General features: G+C 44.8%; 1 protein-coding gene and 1 long non-coding RNA gene across 4 annotated transcripts; one reads left to right on the top strand and one right to left on the bottom strand.

Moving 5' to 3' along the window:
• Positions 1 to 3: 3 nt before the first annotated feature.
• Positions 4 to 12,874, bottom strand: LOC144476686 (UPAR/Ly6 domain-containing protein crok). The gene is made up of 3 exons (XM_078193807.1): positions 12,402 to 12,874; positions 4,649 to 4,810; positions 4 to 3,695 (listed from the first exon to the last, which is right to left on the bottom strand). Exons 1-3 carry the CDS (start codon positions 12,469 to 12,471, stop codon positions 3,424 to 3,426), a joined length of 504 nt encoding a protein of 167 aa, XP_078049933.1. The 5' UTR covers positions 12,472 to 12,874; the 3' UTR covers positions 4 to 3,423.
• LOC144476688 (uncharacterized) lies at positions 1,144 to 12,425 on the top strand. Of its 3 annotated transcripts, none has more exons than XR_013495069.1 (5): positions 1,144 to 1,284; positions 3,428 to 3,599; positions 5,967 to 6,374; positions 6,503 to 8,146; positions 8,253 to 12,425. It is a non-coding gene; the product is annotated as an uncharacterized LOC144476688 (long non-coding RNA). The 3 variants fall into 3 exon arrangements; XR_013495070.1 differs by having other exon boundaries at positions 5,967 to 7,473; positions 7,562 to 8,146; XR_013495068.1 differs by having other exon boundaries at positions 5,967 to 8,146.
• Positions 12,875 to 13,733: the final 859 nt, after the last annotated feature.

The following is a 13,733-nucleotide window of genomic DNA, read 5'->3' as shown; positions in this document are numbered from 1 at the left end:
ATATTTTCTTTACACTTTGTACTATATTGAATTTTAGACGATCGAGTATGCTATAAATGCATAAAGTCCACAGTTTGATAATAATATGTAACGTCGAATGTATCTTTTTCTTCCTTTTTTGTATTTGTATAACTTTTTAAAATTCAATCATTTTTCATTTTCTTTTTCTTTTTACTGTTCTCGTTCGATCTTCCGAACGAGATGATGAAACGACGAAGCCTGACCGGATGACCGGCTAATTATCTTTTGCCCTTACTTATTAGTAAAGTAACTTGAGACGGAGTTCTAATCTTACGAATCGGCTTAAACGTTACGTACAGACGAGCAACTAGTAGTTACATTTTTTTTCTTTTATGCCACGTTTATCTGACGTTTCAAGCAAAAATAAGAAAGTTCAACTCTGATAGACCACTAGGCATGTTTAGAATATTATTATGTACCTTTTTACCATCTAAAACAGCCAGACGATAAACTAAACTAATTGAGCGGAACATAACGAAATTCTTTCTTTTCGACTAGTTTCTTCTTTCGTCTTTTATTCCGTCTTTCGTCTGTTCCCTATCCGTTGTTCCAGATTTATGACTTGAACAGGGCAGTGCACAGTGGAGCCCTTCGTTCCACGGATACACATGTCATTTAGGATCTAATTATTTTTCGTTAATTATACACAGGTGTATGAGTACGATCAACTGGTGCGTCGCTCGTTTAAGTTAAGGATTCATCTGTCATAACAAAGTCACGTAACTGATCCGTTTGAAATGGGGAACGTCCTTCATATTGGTACTAGTTTCACTCGATTATTACATCGCTAAGAAATTGGCAGAGAAATTTTCTTTGACGGTATTGGGATTTATTTCATTCGAAAGGCCAGAGAAAAGAGGTTTTAAAGCAGGTACCTGTTCCTGTTCTATTCGACATGGCGAACTTTTAAATTAAACGAGCAATTGTAAAGTTATCGCGGAAGTGTCTTCACCTGTGACTTGCGTGTAACACAACCTCGATTAAACAGGAGTAGAAGGTGAAACTATGAATCATGTGTACATTAGAAAACACGTGAGAATTCAGGGATTCCAGTGTATACTCGTGGTCGCAACGGATAGGGAGAAAGAAGTACGATTCGACGTGGTTATACGATTACATCTTCCCGCGAACACCACGTTTCTGAAGCAAGCCGCGCAACGCGTGCAACTGTCAACTGGGGACTTGTGTATCAAAAAAATGTGAGTCAGTGGTTTCGAGGATTTCAAACTCCGTGCTTGATCCTAGGCTCATCCGCAGTCCAAGGTATATGTAATTCGAAATTTTACCAGTAATAAAACACGACGGTCTCTTTCTGGCATTTTCAGGCTTCTCCTAATGAACACTTACGAGTCAGATCAAATAAAAACTTGGGAAGCCAATACCCATGGTAGTGCATAACAATATTAATATTACGACATTGTAGACAGCTACTAGTTCTTCCACTTGTCATTCTTCCAAAAAGTAACGGACTTACATTCATGTTTTTCTATTTAAAACCGTTAAAAATCTGGACTCGCAAGGGCTCGTATGAAAGAACCTCTACATACATTTATCTCTATACTGTCTGGCGGGACTTTCGACCACTACTGTCCATTGTTGCTCTTCTACCATTGTTTAACAATCATAACAGTAACGATAAAAAGAAGAATAACAATGACAACAGTAACGATATTAATGGTAACAGGAAGTTAGTACTTCCGACAGTAGGAATATTAGTAATTAGTAATAGCGGTTGTAATAATAGTGTAACAATGGCGGCGAGACGACACGGTGACAATAGCGGCAGCAGCGATTTATTTAGGTACTGCGGTGAGACATGTGTTTTTGATGTTAATGTTGTTGTTGTTGTTGTTGTTGTTGTTGTCAATAAGCATTCTACGTTATCCTCTACTTTCTCCATCGACGATTCTACATCTTCGTTACGGTTTCGTTACGACTCCTGTGTGTACGTTTTTTTCGTGTTTTTTTTCTTCTGTTCTTAGATATATATATTTTTGTTAGTTCGACTATGATCGAAGTAGTAGTAACATTTGTTTACTTCTCGAGCGAACTATGTCCGAGGTTAGTTTTTCGTCTTCTTTAGCGTTCCTTCCGCGCGCGATTTACACTCTCTCATGCAGACACACACATACACAGAGAGGCACGCTTACCAAGCACTCGACTCATGCGCATCCATTCAGACGTCAGACACACACATGCACGCGTCAGTTTACTCGCGAGCCTCCGCTACCGTCTATCATTTACGTACAGCATTTTATTGCAAAAATCAGCGGAACACAGGTCGCGATCGTAATGGCGGAAGCCGTCGTTTTTGTTCTTTTTCTTTCTTTTTCCCTCGTTTGTCCGTCAACGAAATGCAAAATATAGGCGTTTGCGACGATATGTATCCCTTCGATCACCGTCCTCTCAATCCGACAAAGCTCGTTGCACGACGACCACGCTCATTCACGAAAACGACCCGCCGTTACTTCTCTAAAAATAAGCTGTAATATCCTTCTTGCGTGCAATTCCATTTCTGCTTCCTCCCAATAAAATATAATATATATATATATATATTTTTTCTCTCTGTTTCTCTCAGCAGTAGCGTACAAACGTGCGAACGTATTCGCAATGCCGCTACCACATGTATATACATACATATATATATATATACACATGTATGTATGTATGCGTATATAATATACATATACATATTTCTTGAGGTTTATTTCAATTTATTTACTTTCTACGCTTATGCGAGAGACGCCGGTTGCTTTCACGCGGAGGCCATAATCATGTGTGTTGTGTTTCATGTAGATTTTTTTTGTTTTCATTTCAAATCTTTCATTTTTTAAATTTATCTCAGGGAAGCGTACTATCCGATGTACGATCGATCTCGCGATCTCTGGCAGTTTGTATCACCGTTTACAACTACGTTTTTTTTGTAATTTAACTATGAGTATTGTTGTTTCATTTTTTTTTCTTTTTTATGAATCGTTCGTGCCCCGGATCACGTGTGTTTCGGTGTATTGTGCACTCTTCCTCTCTCTCTCTCTCTCTCTCTCTCTCGCATTCTCTCTCCTCTATCCTTGACAATCGAAAACACCCCGTTTGAAAAAAACAAGAGCGACAATGTTGGCCGTAAACTGTAACCAACTCGTTGACAATCTCTCGTTACCCTTCTTTACCGACAGTCGGTGCTGGTCCGAACAGAGGAATGAAAGAACTTTTGATTCTCGGGAACGACGAAACTGAAACCTCTTTCTCCGCGATAATTCCTGTTTGCTAATTCCCGGATCGCCGATCGATTAAAAATGGAACAGGAGGGGAACGAGTTGGCCCGGGTCCGAACGGTCGCTATTGTATCGTTGACTCGGTTTAGGCGTCGTGTGTTGTGTCCGCTAATGGCCGAAATTAATCATTTTAGGCTATGGAGAAGTACGGTGAAGTTAAGACAGATACTGCGAGCGGGTACGAAAGTAATAGACTCGGCAATGCCAGAACGACCGTGAACAAAGACGTCAACGGCAGTAAGAAGGACGGCGTGCGGCGTTCGGCCGAGTTGCAGAGATCACCGGTGCATGAGCAGTAGTGTGCCTGTACGTCGTGAGTGCCCGATCTCTTCACGCATTCCGCGTTGTCCCTCTCGTCCGTGATGTATCCGCAGCCTCTGACTACCCTGATTTTCCCGTACACTGAAACCACAGAAACATTCCAATCATTCTGTCAGGATCTCGTTACTTCGTTTACTACGTCTGATCACAAGATTTTACTTAATTATAACTAGTTTTGTTCGAACAGGGAAAACGTTGTCTCGCATTACATTCAAACAGTTTGCTGACTTGTTTCATAGCGTTGCGTCTGCAACGGATCAAAGTAGGCGAACGCGAGATGTCGCGTAGACGGGAACGCAAGGTCGGTGGATTGACCATGAACTTGGACAGTCTAAATATTTTGCTACGTCCCTATTGCGGGACTATTTTTAGTGTTTTGTATAACTGATATAGAACATTCCTGTCTCCGTCGTCGCGCCGGATCAATTATGTGCATATCGGTAACTAGTTCGATTGCGAGAATATAGTTGCGTCGAACCGAGGCGTAAACAGTACGACACGTTGCAGATGTATCTTGAAAGAATTTCACTCGGCTCACTCGATTTCTGAGTCAAAACGGAAAACGAAGGGAGCCGAAGATTTCGAAGATGCTATGTTCCGTTTAGATCTTAAATTGAATGCGGCGGTGGAGCATTCTCAGAACGGATGCAGTCGTTAAAGACCACCTGCGCAAATTCCTCAAAGACCTATCCCAACGGATAGGCGAAGGAGATTGCGAGGGGGGATTATGCAAGCACAGTTTGAGGAAATTACACGGCCGCGGCCGGCGCCGTGCCTCTCGGTTAATATCGTTGCGAGCTTAAAGGGCACGATTGCACGGTTGCACGTTGCACGTGCTTTTTCACGACTCGGTGGTTTTAGGGCTACGAGAACACCGCAATGCAGGCGACCGTGCTAGACGCCGCAGGATTAATCCTTGAATTATTGATGCCCTGGTCGTACAGATACAGAGCAGACTTCCACTACTTGCTATTGTTTCGCGACTCGCAAAATAATTCACGTCGTATCGATGATAACTAGATCGAGAAACGTACCTTTTTGGCTGATCTTTCGGCAGATAGTAGGTTCTAAGTGGTTCAGGTGTTCCAGTCGTGGTTGAAAACTGCAGTTCACGGTCCCGAGAGTATACGAATCGAACGGATCGCCACACCTTGGATCGTATTCGCTGTTGCATTGGTAACATATTATTGCTTCACCTGGAATACAAAGTGTATGTTAATTGTCATGCTCGTTGCGACGATACCCAGTAATTAATGGCCGAGAAAATTTTAAATGAATCGGTCACGCTGTGTGAGTTCCGAATCCTGCGGTGTAAAGGCTAAACTGCAATCATGATCGCGACATGCATTAAACGATGATTTATTCATGTGCACTTGACATACGGTCTAGCTGTAGCGTTACAATTCCATCCTAAAGTATGATATAACCATAGTCTACGGCCTACGAATTCGAGCCGAACTACTCAGCCGACTCTAATCTAAATCTGACGCCCCGCCGTTTAGTCCTGGATATGCCGACGACGGTTTTATAGGTACAGTATAGATTTTAGTATGATCGCGAAAGAGGAAGGAACTTTGAAGAAACAGGAACTGGCTTATAGCGACATATCACGAAACGCCAGGCTACTCTATCGATTAGGATAGCTTAGGTCAGGAGTCAGGACTTCGAAGAACAACTGGATCCATATTATAAACCGCGGCTCCTTGTGTTCTCCGCCCTTATAGCGAGCCGCAATTCCCTGAAAACTGGGCCACTAATATGCACGTGCTTGTCGCTAACTACGCGTGCAATTAGTCTGTTGCCGTTGGTTATTAATTTGGAGATCCGCACGGATAGAGACGCTACGGAGCAGTCGATGGTATCATCGTGAATTCGCGTTGTCGTTATCATTTCCCGGATGCTTAATCGAGCTCCAGGAAATTTTAGTGCTATCGAACGTTCCGTACATGCGATTCAATTATTTTCTATAAATGGCTCCAGGAAATCTAAGTCAATGGCTCCAGGATACTAATTTTCCTATTGTCGGAAAAATAGACGGCTCAGAAAAAAATAAACGAGCTTTCCAGTGAGACAAGGTTTTTAATCAGCGGTTTATAGTAAAAAGAAGTGAATAAGCGATAAGTAGAAATGACAGCACGAACCCATAGGTGATCTTAGTATACATGTATTCGATGCCTTTCCAAATTCTAAAATTTATTAGAAAAATGTGGAGGCGAAGTTTCAAATATTTTATTAATTAAGATCGTTAAATCGTTAGAACTCGAAGAACTGAATGCCCCTTTTGATCCCCCCCCCCCCTCCTTTTCCCCGTTGATTTCGTTGATCGATGAAAATTGAATTATTTCTTTTTAGGTAGGCGTCCGGCTTATTCGATTGTCGAGAGTTCGTTTCACGGTCCGTCTGGCGGGGTGCCGGTGATTGGCTACGGCCCTGCCGCGTTGTGGCGTCACGACGCAACCCCATTCACCCTCCCAGCGAGTCCGGTTACGGCACCAGCTGATATCGAGCAGAAAGACCTAACCCAGACCAATGCGCGCGATGACCTACTGATACACTCACGATAAAATAGAGCTCGTGCATAGGTGAGAACGCCGGATCCGCGGAGAACATATTGCCTAAAACGCCGTCTGCAAATTGTCCGTCAATATTTGCCATTCGCAACTATTCGGCCGGATATTCGACCGGAACGGCCCTATGAATTTACCCCGTAAACGTTCTAGAAAATTCGGCCGCACTCGCGCATCCCCGATTGTCGATTACGTAAGTATGACGACAACAGTCTACGTTCATCAAGGGATGTCCGACGTCATTGACTTTGCCATGAAACACGCGAATCATTCATTTCGAATCGAGTTAAAAAATAAGCCCAACTTAATTGTGTCACATAGGAAAATCTTTAGAGTGACTGTTGGAAAACTCTGTCCAGGAAGGCTGATGAAATTGGCAGTCGACCAGGAACGCGCAACCTCGAACAAAGCTGGAATAGAAATGCTTTTCGCGGAAAAACGTGCAACTCCCAGAACAACGGATTAACGCTAATTGCATTAGATTCACGAGCGGAAAGATTATGTTCGATTCCTATACTCGTGTTGAACAGGGGCATATAATAATAATTAGCCTACTATGGCAGAGTTCTCAATTGGAAGGACAATGCATTTGCAATCGAATATTGTATAACTTTTTGTTCGATGCCAAATTTTTTCGCACAACAAGATTTTTAGGGCTCTAAGCAGAAGATTGTTGGTTGGATAATCGAACAACGACAAATATTGGCAAGGTTATGCAAAGAAGGGTCGGAAGGAAAGTTGCTGGCACGTTATAGTTTGCTTCAAAATTAGCCCAAGTCAACGATGCACCCATCAAATGCATTTTTAACTGTTTAAACAAGAAATTGTCCGTCGGATAAATGCACAACGGCAAATGTTAGCGACGTTGTGCAAAGAATAGAAAGAAGGGAAGCTATTTAACAGGCTCTAACGCGTGTGTTGACGTTGGCGGCAGTGTAATGTTTGGTTTCTTTGCAGAATGCAGCGTAAATTGTATCGACAGACGGGCTCGGTTCCTTTACTGGCTTCCCTTCCTCGGATTCGCTGAAAGCAGCGTCACGAAAATATAGCGGGCGCGGGGGTAGTTCAGCACCCTGACCTTGGCAAGTTCCGCAGGCCGTCCCCGCCTCTCTGTTCCTGTAGCTTCCGTATCGTTAATCATTCACGGATGCACAACTATCGTCGCAGCGGAATGATCAACTGGCAATGACTCGATATTTTTCCCTTCGATGCTCCGTTCTTCCTGAGAGGATAGAAGATTGCAACGTTGTTTTGCAGAACGCAGTTTATGCAACGATTCATTTGCACACTCGGTGATTCATCCTATTCTCGAGTCTGTCAACCGGTTAATTCGTTGTCGATATTTATCGACTGTTTTCTTTTTATTTATTTATTCGCCAGACGGGGTTCTTCGATCTAATCCTATTATGTTCGATGGCCGAAGATATCCACTTAGCGGTCACGAATGGCAGGTTTGAACAGCATTTGCCCAAACTCTAAGTTTCCGAATAAAACTCGTTCGACTTATCTGTCCACCATAAAACGTAGTATATCCCAGTACTTTGCTAAGACTGAAGAGACAAAGATGGAAGGTAAAACGTTAAATACCGGGTAGATCTTGGAGCGAATCTGCGGCGGTTGAAGAGGACAGATCGAAGCGACTCGACGACGCGACGGCCTGGTCGTTGAAGGTCTTCGTTCGACGTGAAAACATTCATCAAAGTGTTCGATGCGGGAAAAGCAGTACTCGACGACGTTTGGGAGCAAGATATTCGATCAACGGTAAATAGGGCGACCGACTGGCAAGGCACACAGGAGCAGAGCTGATCGCAGAACTAGGAGTAAAAGTTGGTTGCGTCACGTGAGGAACCGACGAAGGCTGCGTGACATTGCGGATCCTTACGTAATCGACGAGAACTGAAAACGAAGGGATCGAGCTCGTTCGGTTTCGTTCGTTCTCGTTGACAGGAATATGCCACCGATAAGGTAAGGGGAACGGCCTCGTAGACCATTCCACCGCGATTCTTCACCCCCGTTCAATCGAGATACGAATGTTGACCCACTAACACTGTCTCGTTCTTTTCATCTTTAGAAATAGAAGCCGATGCAGTGGAATCCGGCATCCGGTTAACAACCATTAATCCGTTGAAGAAACTAGAGGAATCAACCCCTCTGTCTGGTTCAATTATTGAACATAGCGAGTCGGCGCATTAAAATGCTCGAGCTGCTCCTTTAACTCTAGTTAACGGCGATTGATTCCGCATTAAAGGGTGCCCGTTGCGTTGCAGCCCGTTATGAGAGAAGACGCTGCGAAATAGGGCTCAACTATTAGGATAGTAGAGGGTTAACGCTGTAACTACCTTCTCGTTTAGCTCTGGTTAACGGTAAATAATTGAGCCCTTAAAGGCTGTTAGCTTGATCGTCGAAACTACAGAACCAACCCCTTTGGTTACCGTCTATTATGAGGCAGTCATAGCAAGCACACAGTGATCAGAGCTTAGACGGGACATAGCTTAATTATTACAGTAACACGGGATTGCAACGGCTAGTTATCCAGTTTCCGTTTTAAGCGAGCGAAGTCGGGCCTTTGAAAAATTGTTACTTCGAGCCGTGATCTTGCAAACGTTTCAAATACCGCTGGTTATTTCTGGATTTCTAAAAAGCATCGACATTTAAGTAGATCCTCGGTGGCCAATACGCCGTTCAACATTATTAGACCAGGGTTTCATGCTTCGTAGATAGCCATCGTCAAAGGCATTTCCGGACTGCTAACTTTTCGGCGGATCATAGACACGTTGAGTCGTAAAATAGCACCAGGTAAAAACGAAACGCCCTGGATATTTTTAGTTGGTTAACATAATAAAAAGTCTTGGAAAAAGAGTCACGTTCGATTATCGGTTGGAGGACGCACCGTCGAAGATACGGAAACGCTTCGAAACTCTGCGCTTTTGTTGTTACTAGGCTTAGCGGACATCTGTCGAGATTTCTCTTCCCATCGAATAAAGCTTCCGGTGTTCTCGACGATGATAGGTGTCGTCAGCGGGAGGAGCGTTTTCCAATGCATTTGCTCTCGCGCACTTGTCACAGACGAATCGTGTCGATCAAATGTTAAGTGCTTCCGCGAGAGCACGCTCGAAAGTTTAAGCGTATTAACCCTCGAGCCGACAATCAATGATAATATTTCGACGTTCTCGGCTAGTTTGGTAAACATTAATCGTTCTGCAAAGAACGCGCTCAGAACGATTCCAAACTGGTAGCATAAGTGATTCAGTGTGTCCCATGGTTCTCGGAAACAATGTACCATCGTGTAAATAGCTAATTGCAACATCGAGTTGTAACGAAGCTCGACGAAGTTGCTCGCTGCTTCGTGCGCCCAAATAGGTGTACGATCGCAACGATCGTACGCGTTTGCGTCTCGTAACAACCATGTTCGTTACTTTGAGTGTAACAAAGAAAATTCAAGCAAGCAAGGCGATATTTTCGTCTACTTCGCAAAGGTTCCATAATAACGTAATTGAAACCGAGGTGTCGTAATCTATAGTTAAATAAATGGTAGGAGAGGCAGCGAGGCTCGACAGGATGAGGAGCGGGAGCGGCGCAGATTTTATTAAAAATTCGTCGATAAGGCAAGGTTAACGTCGAGAAACGTCCCCTTGGTCACGGTACCACGCGGTGCAGGGAGAATAGAATTCGGTGAAGGAGAGTACGAGAGAATGCAGCGGGAGGGAGGGGAGAAAGTGGGTCGCTCGATAACCCTGGCGGGGCCAGGTTCTATGATCCAAAAATTCTAAATTTCCAACAAACTGCGCCGATCCCGATCGATGTCAAGAAAAATGGTCACAGCTCTATCCTTCTAGGAAAAAACATTTCTTTGCGCCTCTCAGCCTCCGCTGCGGCACCCTCTAACCGCAAGTCGAGGTCGCGGTCGCGGTCGCGATCGCATCGAATCGTAGCTGAATCGCACTCGAATCGCACCCGGCCGAATTTTAAGGTCACCCGCTAACGATTCGGCCTGCATGCGTCGCTTACGTCACCTCCGGCAACTTCTACGCTTTCGTTTTCATTTTTGTTCACGTTGTTCATTGGTCGATCTGCCCGTTTGTCAGCTGCGCGGTCGATAGAAAAGTTCACCGCGGTTGCGTAATCTTCCCGATCGCGACGATTGCGATCGGGAAGAACGAAAAGAATGCAGTTTTTGCGGAACGTCGATACCGTCGCATCATTTCGTATTGCCGCATTGCTTTAAGCTGCGCGAGTGTTCCTTTAATGGTTCGCGGTGTCCATTCCTGTCGTACACACCCTACCGTCCGTTTTCCTTTCGTTTTCGAAGTTAGCCGCACTTGTTTGCATAATTCGTTGCGCTCGCTGGCCATTTAATTTGTTGGCAAGAACGATCCAGCAACAGTTCTTGTTCGTTCTACACGGCTCTGAAATTCCATCGAGCAGCCCCCGGGCTCGAAACGAGAATGTCGGGTAGCAACGGATCTGCTTACGAAAGCTCTCTTACGGAACAGCTCGGAGTCCTCTTCAGCCGTTTCTCTTTCAGCACCTCGGCACCTGGTTTCTGTAAATACGAGCAGATCGCTCGAGGAACTCCTCTCTTCTAGAGACCTCGCCGAGTGTCTCAGCCCCGGAATCCTCTTGGTTTCTTGATTTGTCTTTCTCGCGTCGACAACTTCCGGCCGACCCTATTCCTTTCGGAATGCCGAGCGATTTACTTTTCTAATGAGATTCAATTTAGAAATTGAGTACATTCTGGTTCCGTGCAAGCGCCGCGGAAGTACCACAAGTGCGAGGCATCGTACGAGTTCCCTGACGAGCATCTGGAACACCGTAATCCTCAACGGGACAGGATCCCCCAGTCCATCCTGGCTACGAAGCTAATTGCCCTCGTTCTCGACCATTCGTAATCCAAGTCGCGCGCCGTTCGTCCAAACGAAAATTCGTCGAGCCAGAAGGTATCGGAAACTGCTGGCAGCGAGAACCAACCCCTCGGGGATTTCGCGGCACGAATCCTCGTCGAGCTTCAGGTCCTTCTCGCAAAATTCTTCTCAGAACAGAGACTGGTAAACTTTCGTGAATCGTGTAGGCAACAGTGTTAATACGATTATTTCGTGCTTACCAATCGTTTCCGACTTCCCGATGCAATATATGTATATTCCACTATTTGAAAAAAGATTTTTCAATTCTTTCTACGATCGAATCGCATCGATACGCTTCTAAGAAGTACAATACGGATACAGAAGAATTTCCTAAAGTTCTATTTTAAAGTAAGTCAGTGTTTAAAAAAGATCGGTACAAAATTGTAATATTTGTCAAAGTATTACTATTAAATGCCTCGATAGATATTGGTACATTTGATCGTGTTTTGCGATAAAAGGAGGCGGAAGACAATTCGAAACCGGAAGGAGACCATGGTGGCTCCCATCGTACTCTTTATGTAACCGAAAATCAATATCGTCTCCGTTTCGACAGGACCAGTGAAAAAAGCATTCCCCCCGTTTTTCCCTGGACTCGAGAAATTCGCGAGGAATTCGCGGGTGTTGGTCTGCAAAAGCGAATCTTGTTTCCAACTGTTCTATAGATACGCTCGGTTTTCTCGTCACTACCGCATTGCGCTGCGACCTGCAACCCCCGCGGCTCTTTCGAAAAGTCAATCGTCCCGTTAGATCGCTTTTTCCGTTTTCGACGAACTTGGATAGCCGGCCATCTCGTATGCTAATCTCTCTCTCTCTCTCTCTCTCTCGCTCTCCACTTTGACATAGTGCAAATATCCAGCCATAGGAAGGGCCGATACCGTTTCTGCCTCATTTTGCAGCTGAATTTCATTAAACAGGAAAATGTAATACGATTCTTATTTGAAACGCATGCGCGCCTCGGCTGAGAAAATCGTGACGGAAACTACAGCGGGAAGAAGCCTGTAGATCGATCGGTGATTCAGTGTAGATCGGAAACTGGGTCGCCAAAGTAGGACAAGTCGTCCCGTTCCGCAGATCGGTCTTCTACCAGGTGAACCGATCGTTTACGGTGGTGATTAAAATAATTGACTTTAAAGCACCTAGACTAGACGCATTCGGACGTCCCCGTCGTTTTTTCTCATCAGCATAGCGTGTCTAAAGGAAAACGTTTACCGACAACAGTATCACAGTACACTACGGTTCTCCCAAGTTCTCCCATGATCTACGCGATTATAGGATTGTCGCGAATTGGCGCGATTCGAGGATAAGGGATCTCCACTCACCGTGATCGACGGACGACAGCAGGACCACAAGGACGAGGGTGACGATCGGCGCGAGACGGTTTCCAATCATGTTCACGATTACCGGACCATGTGTTTTAGCCAATCACGTTGCAGTCAGTCACTTCGGACGTGTTGCCTCCACCCTCGCTGCATGGAAATCTGGCACGCAATCGGCGGGCCCGATCGGTCGGACAGTTCCCGTGTCGCAAATCGGAAAAATCGGAGAAATCGGAAAATTCGAAAAAGTCGGCAAACTTCTTCGGACTCGTCTCGGGAGAAATTGTTCTCGGTTGGCAGTGTGCTCGACGATCGGAGCGATCTTCCCCGTTTCCCACGTCCGAAATGACTGAACGAACGCAACGGGGCCTTCCTCTTTCTCGCGTGGTGCACCGTGCGTGATCACGGACGCGTCGCGTCTGACGAGCACCCGACGAGTTTCCGTCGGCTATGCGGCAGATCTGCCCCCTCTGGTTTTTCCATGCGCTTTGCGACCACCCACGATACCCCACCGAACCCCTCCCGCGCGTCCCCTCAAACCCCGTGCCCCCTGCCCCTCACCCCCCGGCCACGCCACGGCCACCGAGCCAATTTTCGTTATCAAGGTATCCTGATTTTCGCTGTTGTTGCTCTTTTGCACGTCGACTTCTTCTCGTTACAAAACAGCCTTCTTCGAAATGGGCAACGTTACTCCAAAACAGTCGAAATCACGGATCTTCTGGATCCTCCGTTTCAAACTCGTACGAACGTAATGCTGCAACAATACTTTTCCAGGCAATTGTATACTTATTCGGATCAATGTCTTAAATTTTCTAATTTGTCGAAATCTCGGCTGTTTTGCCTGTTCGGATTTCGGAAGATGTTTTCAAATGCACCTTGCCATTTTATTTTCTAATTCCATGCGCTTGCACCTGATCTGTTACCAAGCCAATTTTCATTGTCACATTGTCTCCTAGTTATTACTCTTTCTCTATCGGGAACAATATTTTTCTTACCATTTTATCGACAACTTCCTACGTTCAAATAACAATTTTGAAATCGATATCTCAGTCACGTGTGACAAACGAACTCCATCGGTCTCTTGTCACACCTTTTGGATTTTTCGAATATTGGTGTGCTTTCTTTTCTGGCATCTAGATTTTACAAAAACTTTTGTTCACAATTTTGAAACCACTTTAGATCGGTTCGGAACAGTTTTTATACACTGCGAAGATTTTGGTTTTCCTCGGAGAATAAACTCGAAAATTATGTAATAGCTTCAACGATTGCCAATACTAGTGACTGTAATTTTCTGCGCAGTTTCGAATGGAAGCGTGGCAGAAGCTACGTTTGCAT

Source organism: Augochlora pura, chromosome 11 (genome assembly GCF_028453695.1).
Source record: "Augochlora pura isolate Apur16 chromosome 11, APUR_v2.2.1, whole genome shotgun sequence".
NCBI classification, from domain to species: Eukaryota; Metazoa; Arthropoda; class Insecta; order Hymenoptera; family Halictidae; genus Augochlora; species Augochlora pura.
This window is presented reverse-complemented; position numbering and strand designations above follow the sequence as displayed.

What these genes read in the sequence shown, in the direction of transcription:
- LOC144476686 (XM_078193807.1), bottom strand. Translation starts at nt 12,471, where the DNA reads ATGATTGGAAACCGTCTCGCGCCGATCGTCACCCTCGTCCTTGTGGTC. An exon ending in GCTGTCGTCCGTCGATCACG is followed by an intron (nt 4,811 to 12,401) that starts GTGAGTGGAGAT and finishes TTTGTATTCCAG; the next exon opens with GTGAAGCAATAATATGTTAC. An exon ending in CCGAAAGATCAGCCAAAAAG is followed by an intron (nt 3,696 to 4,648) that starts GTACGTTTCTCG and finishes CTGTGGTTTCAG; the next exon opens with TGTACGGGAAAATCAGGGTA.